Here is a 23,139-nt window from a genome sequence, read left to right as displayed (position 1 = left end):
TCGGCCCTCAACCACCGCCAGCAGGCGTCCTGGAGCTGCTGACCAAACACGAACGGCCGGCCAACTTCCTCCAAGCGCAAAGCGCGGAAGCGCTGGCGCTGTTGCTCTGGTATGCACCCCACGCGCTGGAGGATGGCCCGGCGGAGGTCCGTGTAGGCCAGCCGGCAGTCGGCGGGGAGCTGTAGCGCGGCCAGCTGCGCCTCTCCCGTTAGGAGGGGGAGAAGGCGCGCCGCGCGCTGCTCCATCGGCCACCCCGAGGCTTCTGTGACTTGTTCGAATAACGTGATGAAAGCCTCGGGGTCGTCCTGCGGACCCATCTTGGTAACGGTGAGGGGAGACAGGCCCGCGGCCGGAGCGCTGGTGGACCCCGCTGACGCGAGGAGGTGCCGGAATGCCTCGCGGTCTTCCTGCTGGGCCAGCACCAGGGCTTCGAAGCGTCGCTCCTGTTCCTTCCGGAGGGTGACGAGCGCCTGGTGCTGGCTTTGCTGGGCCGTGGCGAGGGCGTGGACCAGGTCGGCGAACAGGGAGGACTCCATGGGGCTGATCTGCTGGTGCTCCACTCTGGTCCCGGGTTTCAGCACCACTGTAACGGTTCACGAGGCGTGGGTGGAGCACAGAGGACGGCAGGACAGAGATCAGGTTTTCAAAAGGCTTTGTTGCCACACTTTTCAGTGAACAATTCTATATGGGCTAGACACACACACAGTCAGCGTCTAGTCCGGAGACGAGCTCCTCTGCTCTCGCTCTCCCTCCTTAAGTAGGGCGCGGTCACTGGGAAGACACACAAACACGGGTTAATTGCCATCAGGTGTAGTGATTCTGCCACTTACCTTCCCTGACTCCGCCCTCCTGTCACAGACCGGCGCTTGACCACGCCCCTGCTGCCACAATAATAAATTACCAAACAGCTAAATTATGGTATATTCCAAATTATTATGATCACTTACCATATTACATAAATCATATGCACCTTTGAATTCTTGGAGATTGGGGACTTCAAAGATATTGGAACACAAATAAACACACAGTTTCAATAATAAATGAATTTATTATAACAAAGATAAAAAATGAATAATGTCAGTTGAAATATATACAAACAGTGAGGTGTGTGTGTGTGTTGTGGTGAAGACAAAAGATTAGCTTTGTGTGCTAATTAAGATGTGTTTGTGTGTGTGGGGCCTGGTGACCATGTGTTTCTAAGTACAGCAAGAGAGTTAGCTTTGGTTGCTAATTGAGATGTACTGGCCACGTGTTTCTAAGTGAAAACAAGGGAGTTAGCTTTGGTTGCTAAGACAAAAGAATTAGCTTTGTGTTGCTAGCTAAGGAGGGTGTGTCACCACGTGGGGTTTGAGAACAAAGGATTTAGTTCTGGTTGTTAGCTAAGATGTGTTGGCCACGTGTGGAGACACAGATTAGCCTTGTGTCGCTAGCTAAGACAAAGGGATGCTAACTAGCATGTGTTTGTGTGTGAAAGGCCTGGTGACCACTTGGTAAGGCCTATTGCCTAGCAAAAGAAAGGTTAGCGTAGGATGCTAACTGAGGTGTGTTTGACCACGTGGAGACACAGATTAGCCTTGTGTCGCTAGCTAAGACAAAGGAATGCTAGCTAAGGTGTGTTTGTGAGGCCTGTGGAGGAGGGCCGCCATGTGTTCTCCTTTGAGACAATGCAATTAGCCCTGGATGCTAATGGGACAAAAGAATTAGCCGTAGGCTAATTTCACTAGCTTATAACAGTATTACATTCACTGAAATCTTGATAAGGTCAAAAGATGTGTAAGAATGAAATTAAAATGTTAGAAAGGGGAAAGAGGAAAGCATGCAAAACTTATCTATTAAACAAAACTGAGAGATCAAAACAATAATTAATTCAACACGCTGCGTGTTTACAGTGTACACATTTAAACTGTTCCTGAGTTTAAATTCACACTTCTTCATAAAAGCTAATTCCTAAGACTAGGTTTTGCCCAAAATTGCCAGTCTTACTCAGTATTTTGCCTCTAAGCAAAATTATGAAGAGATGTTCTGAGACTTTTGGAGTTTCACCGTTGTGGAGCAGGTGAGTTGCTTCTGTAGAAACAGAGGATCTCTTGGTCCGACGCATGGTCGCTCATGATGAAAAGAGAGTCTCTGATCAGAATAATGTGCACAGAGAATTAATTAGGAGGAATTTGATCGCTCCTAACTATAAATTAAAACTGCTTTGAGTGGCAGTTTGGTAACATTACTGATAGGCAAACAAAACCGGTTGTAATTCTATCTGAGTTTAAAAATCGCGCGATCTTAGAGTCTACCGTGGCCAAAGGTAAACAAAGAAATCGCGTTAAATCGTGGCTCTTGCAAGAAAGAGAAGAAAAGACGTCTTATTTTGGGTGCTTGGCAGAGCAAGCGATCCTCCTTGTATCCAGATGGCTTGGAGTCCAGACGGAAAGAGGAGGAAGCGGAAACGTGTTCCGTTACTTATGCCTTCATGGTGGATGTGACGTTAGTGATCCTGCCCCGGCGTGATGCAGCTCAACGTGGAAGCTGGTGATGGGAAATATGTTTTTTAAAAGGGACTGTACCTACACCTGGTATCGGTGCTGTGTCTCTGTGCTGCTGGTTAAAGTAGTAAATGATGGAACACTGACCTGTTATCGGTGCCGTGTGTCTGTGCTGATGTTTAAAGTAGTAAATGACATAACGCTGACCTGTTATCGGTGCTGTGTGTCTGTGTGCTGCTGGTTAAAGTAGTAAATGATGGAACACTGACCTGTTATCGGTGCCGTGTGTCTGTGCTGATGGTTAAAGTAGTAAATGACGTAACGCTGACCTGTTATCGGTGCTGTGTGTCTGTGTGCTGCTGGTTAAAGTAGTAAATGATGGAACACTGACCTGTTATCGGTGCTGTGTGTCTGTGCTGATGGTTAAAGTAGTAAATGACGTAACGCTGACCTGTTATCGGTGCTGTGTGTCTGTGCTGATGGTTAAAGTAGTAAATGACGTAACGCTGACCTGTTATCGGTGCCGTGTGTCTGTGTGCTGCTGGTTAAAGTAGTAAATGATGGAACGCTGACCTGTTATCGGTGCCGTGTGTCTGTGCTGATGGTTAAAGTAGTAAATGACGTAACGCTGACCTGTTATCGGTGCCGTGTGTCTGTGTGCTGCTGGTTAAAGTAGTAAATGATGGAACGCTGACCTGTTATCGGTGCTGTGTGTCTGTGCTGATGGTTAAAGTAGTAAATGACGTAACGCTGACCTGTTATCGGTGCCGTGTGTCTGTGCTGCTGGTTAAAGTAGTAAATGATGGAACGCTGACCTGTTATCGGTGCTGTGTGTCTCTGTGCTGCTGGTTAAAATAGTAAATGATGGAACGCTGACCTGTTATCGGTGCCGTGTGTCTCTGTGCTGCTGGTTAAAGTAGTAAATGACGGAACGCTGACCTGTTATCGGTGCCGTGTGTCTCTGTGCTGCTGGTTAAAATAGTAAATGATGGAACGCTGACCTGTTATCGGTGCTGTGTGTCTGTGCAGCTGGTTAAAGTAGTAAATGATGGAACGCTGACCTGTTATCAGTGCCGTGTGTCTCTGTGCTGCTGGTTAAAGTAGTAAATGACGGAACGCTGACCTGTTATCGGTGCTGTGTGTCTGTGTGCTGCTGGTTAAAGTAGTAAATGACGGAACGCTGACCTGTTATCGGTGCTGTGTGTCTGTGCTGATGGTTAAAGTAGTAAATGACGGAACGCTGACCTGTTCTCGGTGCTGTTTGTCTGTGCTGCTGATTAAAGTAGTAAATGATGGAACGCTGACCTGTTATCGGTGCTGTGTATCTTTGTGCTGCTGGTTAAAGTAGTAAATGACGGAATGCTGACCTGTTATCGGTGCTGTGTATCTTTGTGCTGCTGGTTAAAGTGGTAAATGACGGAATGCTGACCTGTTCTCGGTGCTGTTTGTCTGTGCTACTGATTAAAGTAGTAAATGACGGAACGCTGACCTGTTATCGGTGCTGTGTGTCTGTGCTGCTGATTAAAGTAGTAAATGATGGAACGCTGTCCTGTTATTGGTGCTGTGTCTCTGTGCTGCTGGTTAAAGTAGTAAATGACGGAATGCTGACCTGTTATCGGTGCTGTGTATCTTTGTGCTGCTGGTTAAAGTGGTAAATGACGGAATGCTGACCTGTTCTCGGTGCTGTTTGTCTGTGCTACTGATTAAAGTAGTAAATGACGGAACGCTGACCTGTTATCGGTGCTGTGTGTCTGTGCTAATGATTAAAGTAGTAAATGATGGAACGCTGTCCTGTTATTGGTGCTGTGTCTCTGTGCTGCTGGTTAAAGTAGTAAATGACGGAACGCTGACCTGTTATCGGTGCTGTGTGTCTGTGCTGCTGGTTAAAGTAGTAAATGATGGAACGCTGACCTGTTCTCGGTGCTGTGTGTCTGTGCTGCTGGTTAAAGTAGTAAATGATGGAACGCTGACCTGTTCTCGGTGCTGTGTGTCTGTGCTGCTGATTAAAGTAGTAAATGATGGAACGCTGACCTGTTCTCGGTGCTGTGTGTCTGTGCTGCTGTTTAAAGTAGTAAATGATGAAACGCTGACCTGTCATCGGTGCTGTGTGTCTCTGTGCTGCAGGTTAAAGTAGCAAATGATGGAACGCTGACCTGTTATTGGTGCCGTGTGTCTGTGCTGCTGATTAAAGTAATAAATGACGGAATGCTGACCTGTTCTCGGTGCCGTGTGTCTGTGCTGCTGGTTAAAGTATTAAATGATGGAACGCTGACCTGTGTTTTTGGGAAGATTTTATAAAATTTTAAATGTGCTTAAAATGTATATCCAGAATTTATATATTTCTGTCAAGCTGTTTTGTGACTATATCCCCTGTTAAAAATGTCATCCAATTAAATGGCAAGGAATTGAATTGTTTGTGTGTCCGTTTGTGAGCCTGTTTATGTGTATGCTTGAATGTGTTTATTGTCGTGTGTGTGTGTGTAAACCTAAGTGTCGCATGTTAATGTAAATACTGTTTTCTTTGAACTTGTTTGGAGGAACGCTTTACATAATTTTCGCAGATCTCTTACATGGCCTTTGAAACTTGAATGTTGCGTGCGTGTGTGTTTTTGTAGGGTGGGTTATTTGGTATCTGTTTATTTCCCTACAAGCTCAATGTTTCTGTGGCATGCAACACTACTGACCTCTCTCTCTCTCTCTCTCCTCTCTCTGTGTGTCTGTCTCTCTCTCTCTCTGTCTGTCTGTCTCTCTGTCTCTCTCTGTAACAGTCTCTCTTTCTTTCTATATATAAATCACATTGTAACCAAAGCAAACAGTGCAGGTAAATTAAACTAAAAGTTATACAAATAATACACATATATCTGCATTTATCCATAAAGATTTCTGTATGTTGCATATCACTGCAGTGACGTTGCTCTGACGCTCCAGCCATCAGGTTCTAAGGAAGGATTACAGTAGTGGTTTCCCGTTGCCTTCTACTTGATTATTATAGTTTTCTCCTCTCAACCATTCACACGTCTGGGGGATTTAGAGCAGCCACTTAACCTACTGCATGTCTTTGGACTGTGGGGGAAACCGGGGCACCCAGAGGAAACCCACACAGACACGGGGAGAACATGGAAACTCCACACAGATAGACCCTCTCAACCTGTACTGGGTCAGGATTTGTCTCTGCTTTATATCTCTGATGGTTGAGAGATACTCTGCCAATTCGTACTTTTCGGGTCCGACAGCAGCGTAATCTGGACTGGGTTTGGATCTGACTGTCCCACTGCTCCAGACATGCTCTTCTCACACTTTCTGTCTCTCTCTCTCTCTCTCTCTCTCTCTCTCTCTCTCTCTCTCTTTCTCTTGGTCATGGATGTGTGTAGGTGGTGTAGACATGGAGATGGTGTGGTTCAGATGGCGGTCATGACTATTTAAATCTCCATACGCTACAGATTCCAATATGATTCCAGCTAAAACTGAGGAAATTACACTGAGTCTCATTACACTCATTATTTTGGAACGTGTTCACTCTGTACTGACCTCAACAAACACACACATATCCACACACACACCAGGCACGGGCTCGGCTGTGATAGAATCAGTGTTATAACTGGAGCGCCCCCTGCTGCACACTTTGCAGGACTAGAGTGAAGTGGAGGCACAGTGTGATGACACAAGCTACTGTGAGTGAGACCGTGTGAGTGGGACAGGCTAGTGAGTGAGACAGGTTATTGAGGATACCTCCACATACACGTATACAGTGCATTTGAAATAGCGTTTCCGTCAGGCTCCTCATGGTGTATTTATAGAGAAATAGAAATATTACAAGGCAAGGCATATAAAGAACTCTATCTATCCTTTGACTTGCAAGTGATGTCAAAGCAAAATAGAAACCCGGATGTCAGCCATGTTGGTGGAGATACAGCTGCGGGGTCAAGAGACCGTCCATACAAAACATAGTCACACGTGCGCAACTCTCTTTGTTTTCCGCTGCTGTAAGCGTTCTTTTAGCTCTGCCATATCTTTGTGCTGTATATGGTTGTGGTCACAATGGTACTCGTGACCGTGGCACATTCCAATATTTTAGAATTCCGTCCGTGATTCGGAAGGAGGGCGAGGAAACTCTGAGGCTTAGTACGGAGAGGAGACGAGCACAGCTGAACAACATCGGCAGGGCTGACCTAACAGAGGCTAAAACCAAAACAGCTAGTGTTTGCAGTAATCATTTTATCTCAGGTGAGATTCAAAAGTTTTCTCAATAATATCATGGAATAATTTTATTTCGTGTTGCTAGAATTTTGCTATAAAATGAGCGTTCTCTTGTCGTGGTTCACTCAGTTGTTATAATTTTAACACGTGTATTACCATTTCGCTTCTCGGAGCGCTGGCAAAATTATACAGTAGAAACAATCCAGACTGCGCACCCACTCAGAAAATGGGCTATGTTTCATCCAAGGTTGGAGTTGATTCTTTGGCAGCTGAACCAGATAGAACACGATATCTGGGTACTCAATGGTCAATAGAAGCGTCTTATCTTCAGAAAAGTCTGACTTTTTTAAATAATATGGGTCAAAACCCACACATATCTATCTTCTCTTTGTATCAAATCTTTGTTCAACTATTCAAATCGTGGTAATACGGAGAAAATTCAGCATTGTTTACAGACACGCTTTCAGCGGCTGCCATCCAAGTTGCTTTGTATCTCCACCATCATGGCGGACGCTCATGACATAGCACATTTTGATCACATGGTTGCAAGTCATCTATAGCTATTGAAGTAAACATCTAGCTGTCCAAGTACAATAAATAACACAGATGACCAGAGGAAGGCAGGTGCAGAGTGATATTGTGCATTTGTGTGCAAATGTTAATTTTAGTGCAAGTACAGAAGAATGCAGTTCAGTTTGAAGAGTTCAGGTTTTAGCAGGATTTTACAACGAGACAAGATGAGTGCAGAGTGAGCATTGTGCATGTGTGTGCAAATGGGTGAGAGGTGGATGAGAAGTTGTCCTTTCAGTTGGAACTGTCAGTTCTTCAGGGTAACGGTGAGTGGAGGACTCTGAGTGCCTGGGGGAAAAGCTGTTGCAGTGACGGTTCGGCTGCTGCGGTTCCTTCTGCCAGACAGCAGGAGGGAGAACAGTGCATGTGATGGGTGGGGCTTGTGCTGCCCTATGCTCGCTCGATCAATCAATCAATCAATCAATCAATCAATCAATCAATCAATCAATCAATCAATCAATCAAATAAATTTATTTGTATAGCACATTTAAATGACAAGTCAATTTTTTTTTATTTCCCTGAGGGAACCCTCCCAAAGGGATCAATAAAGTTCTAATCTAATCTAATCTAATCTAATCTAATCTAATCTAATCTAATCTAATCTAATCTAATCTAATGCCATACCACAGTGCTGAACAAAACACACATAACACAAAATAAAACACAATCAGACCAGCCTAGACAGCACTGTGCATATAAAAATCAAGCAGCAACTCAAGGCACAATAAAAGAAAGAAAATAAATTAAAGATTAATAATAATTAAGAGCAGTTAAAAGTAATGGAAAAAATAAGTTTTTATCTGCTTTTAAACACAGGAAGAGGAGGAGCTGTTCTGACATTCAAAGGGAGATTATTCCAGAGCCGAGGAGTGATGACACTAAAAGTTCAATCCTGCCACATTTTCTGCTTCCTGGTGCGCAACGCAACTCAGAGTGGCTCATCGACAGAACGTAGGTCACGTGCATGAGTGTAGGGATGAGCAGTTCTGACACGTAACTAGGTGCTTAATCGTAAAGGGATTTAAAAACCAAAAGTAAAATCTTAAAATCAGCTCTGAATTTAACTGGCAGCCAGTGTATCAATGCGAGTCCTAGAGTAAAAGACTCATATTTGCGAACACCTGTCACACACCTGCCTGCTGCATTTTGAACAAGCTGTAACCTCGATAAAAGAGTTGGGCTGATCCCCGCATATAAAGAGTTACAGTAATCAAGTCTTGAGAAAAAGAAGGCGTGTGTCGCTCTAATTAAGTCCTCTCTACTTAAAAAGGGCTTGACTTTTGCTAAAACCCTGAGTTGATAAAAATAACTTTTTATGACCTGGCTTACTTGCTTATCAAATTTCAAATTTCCATCAATATCCACTCCTAGGTGTTTTACTCGGGGTGTACAGTGATGGATGAATGGTTAATTAGTGATGCTGTTGGCACGGCAGATGACGTGCTTCTTATAGAGTCGAGAGATGGGTGGGAAAGAGACCCCAATGATCCTCTGTGCCCTCCCTCCTGAGGGAACCCTCCCAAAGGGATCAATAAAGTTCTATCTAATCTAATCTCACTATCTGCTGCAGGGACTTTTGCTCAGCGACATTGCAGTTCCCGAACCAGACAGTGATGTAACAGCAGAGAACACTCTCAGTGGTCCCTCAGTAGAAGGATGGGAGGAGGGAGGTTGGCCTTCTTCAGCCTTAGCAGAAAGTGTAGACACTGTTGAGCTTTCTGGGTGATTGCGGTGGTGTTCAGGAGAGGTTTTCTTCCATGTGCACGCCCAGGAACTTCACACTGCTGACTGTTTCGACAGTAGAGCCGTTGATGTGTAGTGGGAAGCGAGCAGTGGGATTCTTCCTGAAGTCAATAATCATCTCTTTAGTCTTCTGGACATTAAGAGTCAGGTTGTTGTCCTGACATCATTCCCCCAGGTGTTGGACCTCTGCTCTGTATGCAGACTCATCATTGTTACGGATGAGACCCACGACTGTTGTATCATCTGTAAACTTGATGATGTGATTTGAGCTGTGATGGACAGCACAGTCGTGTGTCAGCAGAATAAACAGCAGCGGGTTGAGCACACAGCCCTGAGGGACACCTCTGCTCAGTCTGAGGACCCCAGAGGTGTTATCATGTATATTTTATAGAGACTGACTGGGGCCTGTCAGTCAGGAAGTCCAGGATCCAATTACAGAGAGTGGTGTTCACAGTGATGCACAGTTCTTGTGTTGATGTTGCCTCCAGAGGCAGTTTGAAGCTCTGTAGTGACCAGTGTAATAGAGGAGGGGTGGCTTTCACATGCTTCAGCACTCGGCAGCCTTCTCTGTGAGTTTGTGTGATCTACTGCTTAGCTGAGCTGTTGTTGCTCATCGATGCTTCCATTTCACAAGAATAGCACTTACAGTTGGCCAGGGCAGACCTAGCAGGGCAGAAATTTCACAATCTGACCTGAGGCAAAGTTTGCGTCCTATGATAGCATTTAAAGTCACTGAGCTCTTCAGGAAGATCCATTGTTTGTCTATGGAGATTGTATGACTATGTGCTTGATTTTATGCATCAGTGATATCATTAGACTGCTATTTATAAAAATAATTATTTTATTTTATTTTACATTTTGCTGGCTTGGCTGCAGTTCTATCTCACTACCACATGAGGGCAACACACAACCAGCTATTATACTCTATTAAGGGTTTACAATCTTCTGCTCTTTGGAGGTGTGTGTGTGTGTGTGTGTGTGTGTGTGTGAGAGAGAGAGAGAGAGAGAGAGAGAGAGAAAAGAGTACAGGAGTATGCTGTTTTTGGACTCCATACTCCACACTTCAAGACATCTGGAGAAGGAGTCAGACAGCGTAGCAGGAAATTCTTCAGAATCAAAATCAGAATCAGAAATACTTGAATAAGCCTGAGGGGAAGTTGAGTACATCTGCAGTTGCTCACATTCAAGTAGAGAAAAGAAATTTTAAAATTAAACAGATATGTAAAACGTATGATACATATGTAAAATGTAAACCATTGCACACAAATAGCCGCGGGAAAGGAAAAATAGCTGTGTGGATGGAATAAAGAAAGTTTTTACTCAGTTATTGCACATAAAGCAGTAAATAGTGTCTGTGGTACATAGAAGTTATTACACTAGTATTGCACATCAAGTGAGGTGTTGAATAATTATATTATGTAATTACTGGACCTCGGTACAGTGTGGATGGATGTAGTACAATGGAATTATTACGCAGGTGCTGTATTGAATAGTCCATTGTCTGTTGAGTATCTGAGCCTCTGAGGCAGAGGCTGTAAAGTTTGATGGCCACGAGCAGAACTGACCTCCTGTGGTGCTCTGAGGTGCATTTTGGGGGAATGAGTCCCTCACTGAGAGTACTCCTTTGATTGGCCAGCACATAATGGAGTGGGTGGGGGACATTGTCCAGGACGATACGCAGTTTAGCCAGCATCCTCTGCTCAGACACTGTCTCCAGAGAGTCCAGCTCCACTCCGACAATGTCACGGGCCTTGCGGATCAGTTTATGGAGTCTGTTGGCATCTGCTGCTCTCAGTCTGCTCCCCAGCACACCACAGCATACAGGAGAGCACTGTCCACCACAGACTCATACAACGTCTTCAGCATAATCCTACTGATGTTGAAGGACGTCAGCCTTCTCAGAAAGTAGAGAGAGCTTTGGCCTTTCTTCTATATGGCCTCTGTGTTCTTAGTCCAGTCCAGTCTATTGTCAATTTGTTGTATTCAGTCACGTGACTTTTGCTTGCGAGTTTACTTCCAGTGAATGAAGTGGTGGTCAGGCAGACCGATTTGGCTGCTGTTATGTTAAGAGTGAGTGAAACTGTCTCCAACTATTTTCACAGTGTAGAGGCCAATGCACGGTCACGATACCTTCAGAACGTTGCTCTTTGCAATGGGATAGATCCTTACACATTCACAAAGATAGATTTTTCCTACAAGTTGGAAAATTATCCATCATACAGTTCTCTGTTCAGTCTCTTGAGCGCCTCTTCCATATAAACAACATTCTCGCATGTAAGATCTGTCTGGCATTCTACATTGTGTCCTGCACTGTCAGGCTCCTCCTGGATTCCTTGTGATTCTGGTGTCTTGATTCTCATTAGTTTATGAAACTCAAGCGAGGCCTCAGTACCCTCAGAACATTTGCACTTTTCTTCTCACAATTTTGCTCATTCTTCCCACTCTGGTGACCACAATCAAACGATAAACAAAAGTGCATCTGAGGACTGAAGTGTCTCCTGAACTTCAAAACATCACAAAATAACAGAAAATGGCAAGAAAAGTCCTTTGCGTATCCAAATGAAATAAATCGAAGGAATTCACAAACCTTTCACAAAATGATCACTGCAAACTCAAGCGTTCTTCGACTTTGCCCCCTTCCATCGCAGCAAAAGGTTCAAAAGCCACCTTTCTTGTTGTCTTTTGGTAAAATCCTTTACTCTTTCATCCTTTTATCACTTCACGGGGAACCCGGAAGAAACTTTTCAGTTTCACAGTTTGTTCGATTCAAACAGCCCAAAACAACGCAAATGTAGGGCATTTTAATGACTGGTAAGGAGTCCCAGTGATAGTAATGCTTTGTGAACAGTAAACTTGGCTGACCACCACTTCATGTCTTGCATATCTAATGTGGTGGATGTGACTTTCAGTAAGTGCACTCATTATCCATGTAAGAATATCCACAGCCATCCTTCAGATATTCATGTGTTACCATCCACAACAGCAGTGAGTGATTCTCAGGTGAAAAAAGCTCCAGAACCAGAGGGCAGATAGAGTCAGGGTCATTGGCAGCTCATCAGGCAGCAGAAGTTACATGTGTAGCTCAACAGAGAGAGAGAGAGAGAGAGAGAGAGAGACGGGGAGAGAACACAGATTATTAGGTGTGCTCCTGTGCTGTAATGGTTTCAGCAAGCAGCTATGGTGGCATAATTAAAAGGGGAGAGCCAGAAGGTAACACAGGCATGAGGGGCCCCGGGACATAAAGCAGCAGCCACTACACCGTCAACAAACTCGAGTGAGCAAGCGAGTGGGGACTGACAGCATCCATACATCCCAGTTTACCAAACACTCTGTCTGAGGATCCTCCAGATCTACTCCTTTACCTCATAAACACCATTAACACAAGGCTTAACTAAACAGATCTGTTTTCAGCTGAGACTTAAACACTGAGGCTGTGTCTGATTCCCGAACACTACTTGGAAGGCTGTTCCATAACTGTGGGGGCCAAGTATATTTCAGTGGATGCAATCTGCACACTGTGCGTTCACGGTGTGCATGATGAAAATTTCATCATGTAGAGAGTCTGCACGGACAGTCCACACCACCCAGATTTTGTGTCCATGTGGATTGTGTGCGAAACTGAGCACGTATATGCTGCCCAATAGGTTAGAGTAGTTTAAGTGCAAAATAAAGAACTTTTTCAAATGATTTTAAGATGTTTTTCTTCCACTTGTCTCATTCTTCTTCTTCCAACATTAAACATTAAAGAACTCTTCTCCTCTTGAGTTGCAAACTGCCATGCATGCCTTTTGTGTTCGTCTTTTTCCTTGTTTGGGGGGTTGTTGCAGACCATGCTCTTTGCCACTCTGTGGACCTGCACAAAGGCGTAGTGTGCATATGTTCAGATATTCATATGTGTTCAGCAGAAAATCGAATACACTTTTTAGAGACACCCATTTGCACGTCTGTATCCATGTTGTGCCAAGCCATGTCCACAGAAGTATACTTGGGCCTTAACTGTGGGGCTTTGTAAGAAAAGGCTCCACCCCCTGCTGTAGCCTTCACTATTTGAGGTGCCAACAAAGAGCCTGCGCCTTTTGGTCTGTGTAGGTGTGGCAGGTCATTTAAAAAAAAAAACCTCAGAAGTTCACTCAGGTACTGTGGCACGAGACCATGCTTTAAAGGTCAATAGTAGTATTTTGTAATCAAAGTGAAATTTGATTGGGAGCCAGTGCAGTGTGAATAAGACAGGGGTGATGTGGTCATAAAGTGTCTTGCAAAAGTATTCACCCCCTTGGTGTTTGTCCTGTTTTGTTGCATTACAAGCCGGAATTAAAATGGATTTTTGGAGGGTTAGCACCATTTGATTTACACAACATGCCGACCACTTTAAAGGTGCAAGTTGTTGTCTTATTGTGACACAAACAATACTTAAGATGAAAAAACAGAAATCTGGATTTGTGCATAAGTATTCACCCCCTTTCATATGAATAAGAGCTGCTCCAACCAATTCACTTCATAAGTCACATAATTAGTTGATTAAGATCCATCTGTGTGCAATCAAAGTGTCACATGATTGGTCATGTATGTAAAAATCAACCTGTTCTGGAAGGACCCTGACTCTGCTACCCAACTAAGCAAGCAACATGAAAACCGAGGAGCCTCCAAACAGGTCAGAGACAAAGTTGTGGAGAAGTATAGATCAGGGTTGGGTTATAAAAAATATCCCAAACTTTGAATATCCCACGGAGCTCCATTAAATCCATTATAGCAAAATGGAACGAATATGGCACCACTACAAACCTGACAAGAGAAGGCCCCGCCCACCAAAACTCACAGACCGGGCAAGGAGGGCATCAATCAGAGATGCAACAAAGACACCAAAGATAACACTGAAGGAGCTGCAAAGATCCACAGCAGAGATGGGAGTATCTGTCCATAGGACCACTTTAAGCCGTACACTCCACAGACTGGGCAGGGCTTTATGGAAGAGTGGACAAAAAAAAAGCCATTGCTTAAGAAAACACGTTTGGAGTTTGCCCAACAGCATGCGGCAGACTCCCCAAACACATGGAAGAAGATTCTCTGGTCAAATGAGACTAAATTGATCCTTTTGGCCATCATGGGAAACGTCATGTGTGGCTCAAACCCAACACCCTGAAACACCATTCCTACAGTGAAGCATGGTGGTGGCAGCATCATGCTGTGGGGATGTTTTTCATCTGCAGGGACAGGAAAGCTGGTCAGGACTGAAGGAAAGATGGATGGCACTAAATACAGGGCAATTCTGGAGGAAAACCTGTTTGAGTCAGCCAGAGGACAATGATCCTAAACATACTGCTAAAGCTACACTGGAATGGTTTAAAGGGAAGCATTTAAATATCTTGGAATGGCCGAGTCAAAGCCCAGACCTCAATCCAATTGAGAATCCGTGGCATAACTTGAAGATTGCTGTACACCAACACAACCCATCATAGGGGTGAATACCTATGCACACTCCAGATTTCTGTTTTTTTCATCTTAATTATTGTTTGCGTCACAATAAAACAACAATTTTCACCTTTAAAGTTGTAGACATGTTGTTTAAATCAAATGGTGCAAACCCCCCCGCCAAATCCATTTTAATTCCAGCTTGTAATGCAACAAAACTGGATGAACACCAAAGGGGATGAATACTTTTGCAAGACACTGTATCTTCTAGTTCTAGTAAGGACTCTCACTGCTGCATTCTGGATTAACAAATATCACTCAAGTGTGTGTGTGTGTGTGTGTGTGTAGAGGACTCTGGATGGTACTTCCCAAGTGTGAAGCGTGATCCTGAGCGATATCTACGTTCATGTCCTGAATCAGTGTGTCAGTGGCTGAGGAACCTGAAAGAGAGTGGGAAAGTCCTGCTGCTCATCACCAGCTCACACTCTGACTACTGCAGACTGGTTTGTGAACACATCCTAGGGTGAGTCTGTCATTTTCACACACACTTTAATCTTTCACTACCAGTATCAGTTGTATAACATAACGTGAAATAACTGAATATAAAATGTGAAAATATTTTAGAACAAATAAACAAATTCAAGAACACATCAGATTTTTTTACACACACACACACAATTTATCCAAATGTTTCTCCAAATTTGATACCACAAACCTGATATTATTTATGTGTTCAGCTTGGCATTGGCTATCATCTCTCTTTTTTTTTTTTTTTTCAGGAAGCAAAAATTCTGAAAAAAGGAAGTTTCTTAGTGTTTAAGTGTGTGTGTGTGTGTGTGTGTGTGTGTGTGTGTGTGTGTGTGTGTGTGCAGGAAGGATTTTGAGGATCTTTTTGATGTGATCATCACCAATGCACTGAAGCCAGGCTTCTTCTCTCTCATACCACACCAGAGACCTTTCAGGACCCTCGGTGATGCGCGTGTGCATACACACACACACACACACACACACACACACACACACACACAGTATATATTTATACTGTCTCTCTCTCACTCTGTCTCTCTCTCTCTCTCTCTCTCTCTCTCTCTTTTTGTATAGTGAGTGATGTGGAGAGTGGGACAGGGCTGTCGTGTTTGGAGAAGCGTGGTTGGTTCTCTCAGGGAAACTGGCCACACCTACATTACCTGCTCAGATCCCTGACCGGCAAACAGCAGCCCAAGGTGTGTGTTTTTATATATATATATATATATATATATATATATATATATATATATATATATATACACACTAGTGCATCTCAAAAAATTAGAATATTGAGAAAAAGTTCAATATTTTCCATCAGTTATTTAAGAAAGTGAAAATGTTATATATTATAGACTCATTACACATAAACTAAAATGTTTCAAGCATTTTTCTATTTTAATTTTAATCAGTATGGCATACAGTACAAAAACATAAAAAAACATCTCAAAATATTAGAATATTTCATTTCGAGTTTGAGTAAAACAGTATGAACACAGTGTATCTCTCGGTCTAGTTCAGTACACACAACCACAATCACTGCTGACTTGACTGTTGTCCAGAAGATGATTCTGATGTCCTCCACAAGGAGGGTAAGCCACAAAAGGTCATTGCTGAAAAGGGTGGCTGGAAAAGGTGCACAAGCAACAGGGATGGCCGCAGTCTTGAGAGGATTGTGAAGAAAAGTTGATGCAAGAACTTGGGAGAGCTTCACAAGGATTGGACTGAGGCTGGTATCAGTGTATCAAGACCCATCACGAACAGACATCTTCCAGAAAGGGGATACAACTTTCGCATTCCTAATATCAAGCTACTCCTGAGCCAGAGACAATGTCAGAAGTGGGCTAAGGAGAGAAAGAAATGGACTGTTGCTCAGTGGTCCAAAGTCCTCTTTTCAGATGAAAGTACATTTTGCATTTAATTTGGAAATCACGGTTCTAGAGTCTGGAGGAAGAGTGGAGAGGCACAGAATCCAAGGTGTTTGAAGCCCAGTGTGAAGTTTCCACAGTCTGTGATGATTTGGGTTGCCATGTCATCTGCTGGTGTTGGTCCACTGTATTTTATCAAGTCCAAAGTCAACACAGCCATCTACCAGATTTTAGAGCACTTCATGCTTCCATCTGCTGACGAGCTTTTTGGAGATGCTGATTTCCTTTTCCAGCAGGACTTAGCACCTACCCACAGTGCCAAAACTACTACCAAATGGTTTGCTGACCATGATAGTACTGTGTTTGATTGGCCAGCCAACTTGCCTGACCTGAACCCCATAGAGAATCTGTCAAGAGGAAGATGAGAAACACCCGACCCAAAAATACAGATACGCTGAAGGCCACTATCAAAGCAACCTGGGCTTCAATAACACCTCAGCAGTGCCACAGACTGATCACCTCCATGCCACACCGCATTGATACAGTAATTCATGGTAAAGGAGCCCCAACCAAGTATTGAGTGTATAAATGAATATACTTTTCAGAAGTTGGACATTTCTGTATTGTAAATCCTTTTTTTGATTGATCTTAGGGAATATTCTAATAATTTGAGATACTGGATTTCTGATTTTCATGAGCTATAATCATCAAAATTAAAACAAAAAAGGCTTTAAATATTTCACTTTGCATGTAATGAATATAGAATATATGAAAGTTTACCTTTTTGAATTAAATTATGAAAAATGGAACTTTTTCATGGTATTCTAATTTTTTGAGATGCACTAGTGTGTGTGTGTGTGTGTGTGTGTGTGTGTGTGTATATATATATATATATATATATATATATATATATATATATATATATATATATAAAATGTGTGTGTGTGTGTGTGTGTGTGTGTGTAAAATAAAAAAAGGTACCTACTGCCATCTGGCAAGGCACACTACAATACAGATGCGAGTGGGGAGTCAAACTCTCGCGGTTACCAGAGGACTAGCCCCCCACTGTAACCCTAGCTATGTAATAGGCGAGAGGCCGAGGGCTACGGAAATGGAGATCAGCGGCGCCACATGGCATGGGAAGGATTTTAATTTGATATGCGTGTGTGTGTGGGGGGGGTAGTTCTTTGGTAACAGAATTACATTCATAGCAAAGTGTGGTAACTTTTTTAGTTGCAGTACTCAAGATAATGGTATTAAATAATAATTTCACACTGTATGGGGTATCTTTTGACCCTAAAAAAGCATAGAAAAATTGGCTATGTTCAGGGCCGAAGTGGGCCCCTTTTTCAGCCCGGGAGTTTCATGCCCAAACCCGGCCCACTTTTTCCTTGGAGGAGGACTCTGAATAAATGAAACAGCAGCTAGCTGCTGTAAGAACAATGCCTTTTTATTGATTATAGTTCAGGCATACATTGGTAAGTTAATAGAAAGCACTTCACTTAAACAATATGTTTAATTCAAATTTAAATCAGATAAATATTTAAAAGGTAAAAAATGTGATAAAGATGAAAACGTATTTACCTTTGTACAGGAGCAATAATTTGTAATTAAAATAATTTGAAGTTAAAATTGCATTTTTCTCCCCAATGCTCTATTGTTATTGTTTAGATTTACACTAAACTCTTAAGTAGCTTGACTACATGCATGTTTAGTAGGCTACCTACAGCATCAAAAGCCTCCTAAGCAGTGCACTGGTTTCTGCAACTTTATTAATAACGGTGTCATTGTCTATAGACATGAGAATTTCCTTCTCTGTGTACGTTATCATGAAGGCCTCCAAGAATTCCTGAGACAGTGAGCTTCGTAGCCTATTTTTCACGCATTTTAATGCAGAGAAGCTCTGCTCGCATGCAACCTGAGTGCTTGAAGGGTCAACAGAAACTTATATGCCAGCCCAATTACATGGTAAGCATCTGTAAGGAGGTTCTACTGTGAGAGGATCGGATAAACGCAGATGGCACAGTTTTTGCAAGAAGAGCAGGTCCTACTCTCGAGTTCAAACACTGGCTCCACATATGACAGCCCACTGTCCTCCTCAATTGTCTGTGTCACCTCTCTTCCTGTCCTGACAATGTAATCCTCCAGAGGAGACTTTTTCAATCTCTCCCACTGGGATGCCAGGCTATACAGCTCTCCATGCAATGTACTAACAGTTGCTCTGTCATCAAACCTCAATAGACAATTGCTAATCTCTTGGAGTGCTGTATTGGGGAGTCCATTTGCCCTTATGTCTGGAAAATTTTTAGGGTCAAGGCAAGCAAAATCTGAGGCAAGCTTTGCACTGGCTGAAAACTGCCTATCTATGCTGCCAACAACAGTGTCCAGAATGGACCTTGACCTCAAATGCAGTATCAGGTGAGGCTACTGGATCATCTTCCAGGAGCTCTCCTGGCATTCTTTTCTTTTTTCGAACACGTTTTTGTGGAAGTGCAGTCTCCACAACAAGCTCACTGTCTACCTCCTCCAGTTTGTCATTGGCTCAACTCACAAACACATCAGCTGCTCCTTTAACTCCCTCAAAGTCCCTGACATATTTATTGAGGCTATCCTCTGTCCCCTCAACCAAACACTGAGCTGACAAAATATCCATCCCATGCGTCTGTAGATACTTGGATAGAGGGGAGGTGTGTTTGAAAATGCAGAGGAAAGTCTGACCAGTGAGGATAACCTCATATTTCAAAAGGGTTTCCATGTGTCCCTTCACTTTTGCCCTAACCGCTGACTTCATAGTGTCATCCCCTTCGATTGTGACTAGGGTCAACAGGAGGTCAACATAGAGGGCATCCCTAGGATCACCAAAGCACCCAAACACTTTTGTTAGGGCCTGATCCTTAGCCCACCACCTGGTTGCCCCTATTGGAGCCAGTTTTCTGTGTCTTATATCATCACTCATCTCCTCCCACTTCTGCATGCGTTTCCACGACTCCCTCAGAAACACTGCCACATTGTTAAGTATTGAAAAAAGTGATGCACTTTCGACCACACTGCTTGTTGTGTCTGCCAGGACTAGATTTAAAATATGGCCATAACACCAGACATGGACCTGTGTAGGAGACTGCTCAGAGAGAAATGCAGAGAACTCCTGATACTGTCCCTGCATATTGGCAGCGCCATCAGTGGAATTGCCGACACATGTGCCAATATCAACGCTGAACTCATCTAAGGTCTGTTCCAGTGCCTCTGTGAAGTACTTTCCTGTGGACTTTTCACAGTCCACCACAGCAACCAGCCTCTCATGAATGACATCTGAAACATATCTTAAGATGATAGCACACTGGTCTGTTGAAGAAACACCTTGAGTAGTATCAATTTGAACCGAAAACATGCCTGCCTCTCTAACCTCGTCTGCAATCGTGCTCTTTATCAACTTTTTGAGAACATCCACAACTTTGTTGACTATGTCCTTCGATATAAGAGTCACAAGAGAACCCCTACCTTTTGCCCCAGCCCCACTGTCATGATGTGTCTTGCTTTGCTCAATACAACTGCTAATGTGCTGCTGAAGGCACGTATCATACCGGCTCAAAAGAATTAACAACTCTAAAAAGTTGCCATGATTTACTGCAGTGTTTTCTAGAGTATAAGCACTCTCTGCTTTATCCCCTCTGGAACTGAGGCCATATTTTCCTACGACTTTAGCCACATCTACTATGCGTTCCATTACCTGACGCCTCTTTTTCACCTGCTCATGATGTAAAGACATTTGTTTGCCTGCCAGAAGGCTTTTTACATCCGCCCCTTTAGCCATCAGAAAGTAAGCATCAGCACTATCCCTGTGGATCTTACTTTTCTCATGCTCTCCAATGCGCTGATGAATAAGTTTCCATGCTTTCATACCACCCTTTATGAATGGATTATCAGTTGCAGCGGGTGCAAATGCCAAACAGACAGAACAATACAGTGATTGTGTTTTTTCACTATACGTCAACCATTTGCGGTTGGTACCTTGCTTGTTATAAAACACTTTAGCCACTGTAGGGAGTTTTGTGGGCTGCTGTGGATGGTAACTGAAAAACATTTGTAGATCCTGTCTTTGAGGATGAGCAAAATAATCAAAATCAGTCTCCTCAGCTACACTAGCAGCTGCCTGAACCTGTGGGACCTCCTGCTGCACTGCTGCTGTCTCACTGGACTCTTCCCTCTTGGCATCTGACTCACCTGTATTATATAGCATATAGGGCATATACACTGTGATCATGGACAGAGATAATTATTGATTAAACAATGTTTACCTATTTCAATTGGGCTGATTTTAAGGGTGTATTCAGACCAGGATAGTTCGATAGTTCACTTGCTTTGGTCCGAACCAAATGTTTTTTTTATTTTTTCATTTTGGTGCGGTTCGCTTTCACACTGTACATTTTAGTAAGCGGACCAAAATCTGTCAACAAAGCCACGCGCCCTGAGGTCGTTCAGCTATTGGTCAGAGACGACACACGCACAAAGCGTTAAGTTCAAAAGTAGTCATGGAGGCTTTCCGTGCTGTTATTCTTTTTAATGTCATCAAAGCTATATGTTTTTTCCAGTTTTTACTGTTTTCACAATTGTGCGATTACTATGCTGTTGTACAAGTAATTTATCGACGACGACGACAAAGGGCAAGGTGGCTACGGAGGACAACAATGTCCCTGATTTTAATGTAGGTCTGACGGAGTTTCTTCACTTTTAGCCGACATTGTTCTGGGGAGCGCGTGAACCCCTTCTCCTTCATTTTCTCACTGAATACAGCAAACACGTCAGCATTTTTGTGTGTTCTGTCCAAAAGCTCAGATATGTGGACATCTGCCCAGATATCCACAAGGGTACACGTTTCTTCCTCGGCCCACGTTTGCCCCCTACTCATTTTTTGCACTCGCCTACCACTGGTGACTGAACGACCCTTGACAACCGAAACAGTGTTTGCACTTTGCGGTGGAGTGTCAAGACTGTTTCCCATAATGCTCGACAAACGACGGAAGCTCCCGAGGTACAAAAAAGCAAAACTGTCGGATTAGGTCCGGTCTGCTTTCACACCTCCAAAAGATCCGCACCAGGGTTCCTTTGGTCCGGACCGAGTCCGACCTTGCAGCTCGGTCTCGGTCCGCTTGTTTGGTCCGGACCAGAGTTCGGTGGTTTGTATTCAGACCAACCCAAAAGGTCCGGACCAAGGGAAATTTGGTTCATTTGGTCGTTTGGTCCGGACCAAACAACGTAGGTGTGAATACGCCCTAAAGCATTTTCAGCATTCTGAATATCTGGGTACCATTTAGAATCTATCTATCACATCTGTTCTGTGTGCATTTTCTTACGTAAAATAGTTTTTTTTTAGTTGATTTTTATTCTCTCTACCTGTTGCCTCTGTAGTCCTGGCCTCTCCGTGCCTACTTGGTTCACCAGCAGGATCAGACTGGTTTATCTGCTGCTCTGAGGCTACAAAAACATTTCACTAAGGGTTAGCCTATTTTGCTGAATAACGTAACATGCTTGAAGTTCCCCCCCCCCCCCCCCCCCACACACACACAATTTAGCCTATATTGTGATTGTGTAAAATTGATAATGATTTAGGCTATTTGTCTCCATTTGTTAAAATAAATTAGGCTATCATGCTGACATCTTTCTGAAAGTCTGAACAACTGGGGCGTGGGGCGGCCTTGGGCTGAGGTGCCCTTGAGCGAGGTACCAAACCCCTGACTGCTCCCCGGGCGCTCTGGTGTGGCTGCCCACTGCTCTGAGAGTGTGTGTGTGTGTGTGTGTGTGTGTGTGTGTGTGTGTGTGTGTGTGTGTGTTCACTGCTTCAGATGGGTTAAATGCAGAGGATGAATTTCACTGTGCTTGAAGTGTGCATGTGACAAATAAAGGTTTCTTTCTTTTTTTTTCTTTTTTAACATATATTTATCATATATCTCTGTTATCTTTTACATTACAAATAACTATCTTAGTTTAAATAAATAACTGTTAGACCATCCTCTACCTGTCCCTTCAGTAGTCATGGCCTCCTCAGGATCATCAGATCATCACCATTTGCTGCTCCGATGCTACAAAAACATTCCATTAATGAGATGCTATTTAATGGGAAATTTGGTCTCTGCATTTATTCCAATCGTGAATTAGTGAAATGCACACAGTGAACACACAGTGAGGTGAAGTACACACTAAATTATACCTCTAAGTTATGTTTATTATTGTCAGCTTGAAACTGGATATTTGTGATTAATGGTGTGTATTGGGCTCTACAAAATAAACTATGCTAAATTGACATTGCATACGTTGCACAATAGCCTTACACTGACAGGAGGCTACAAAATTATTTCCATATCTCTCTTTACCGGCTGCAACTGAGGTCTGTCCTCTGGAAAACAGGTCTGTTAATTTCACACATTTGGCAGCATCTTCTTCCAGCGCCTTTCTTCTTTTTGTCCTGGCCTTTTCGGCTCCACCTGGCCTCTTCCTGCCCTCCATCACCACTGACTGACGCTTCGCGCTATTCTGTTGCTATATTTAATTTTACCGCTCCAAAAAAGACGACTCATGGGCCTAACCAACTTAAACATTTGGGAGGGAAGAATTCATCAGATGGTAGAACCCATCTAATCTACTGTGCTGTAGGGGCTGCGCTGTCAGATGAATAGAGAATGAATGCATAGTTGAATGGAGAATGAATGCAAGAAGAAGGTTAGATAAGTGTCAAAATTATTTTTTCCATCCAACCGGCCCAAATTTGAGATTGACATGAGCCGGCCCATCGGGAATCCTCCCGAATCTCCCGATTACCCGCTCTGGCTATGTTTAACTCTGAAAATAAATTA

At 43.4% G+C, this 23,139-nt stretch overlaps 1 protein-coding gene across 1 annotated transcript in view; it reads left to right on the top strand.

The window, feature by feature from the left end:
* Positions 1-23,139, top strand: part of nt5dc1 (5'-nucleotidase domain containing 1) — a 68,410-nt gene that overhangs the window by 32,579 nt on the left and 12,692 nt on the right. The window contains exons 7-9 of the mRNA XM_060913492.1: positions 14,748-14,922; positions 15,272-15,369; positions 15,501-15,622. Coding sequence (XP_060769475.1) covers positions 14,748-14,922; positions 15,272-15,369; positions 15,501-15,622 — 395 coding nt within the window. The remainder of the gene's footprint in view (positions 1-14,747; positions 14,923-15,271; positions 15,370-15,500; positions 15,623-23,139) is intronic.

Source organism: Neoarius graeffei, chromosome 2, assembly GCF_027579695.1.
Source record: "Neoarius graeffei isolate fNeoGra1 chromosome 2, fNeoGra1.pri, whole genome shotgun sequence".
NCBI lineage: Eukaryota > Metazoa > Chordata > Actinopteri > Siluriformes > Ariidae > Neoarius > Neoarius graeffei.
This window is presented reverse-complemented; position numbering and strand designations above follow the sequence as displayed.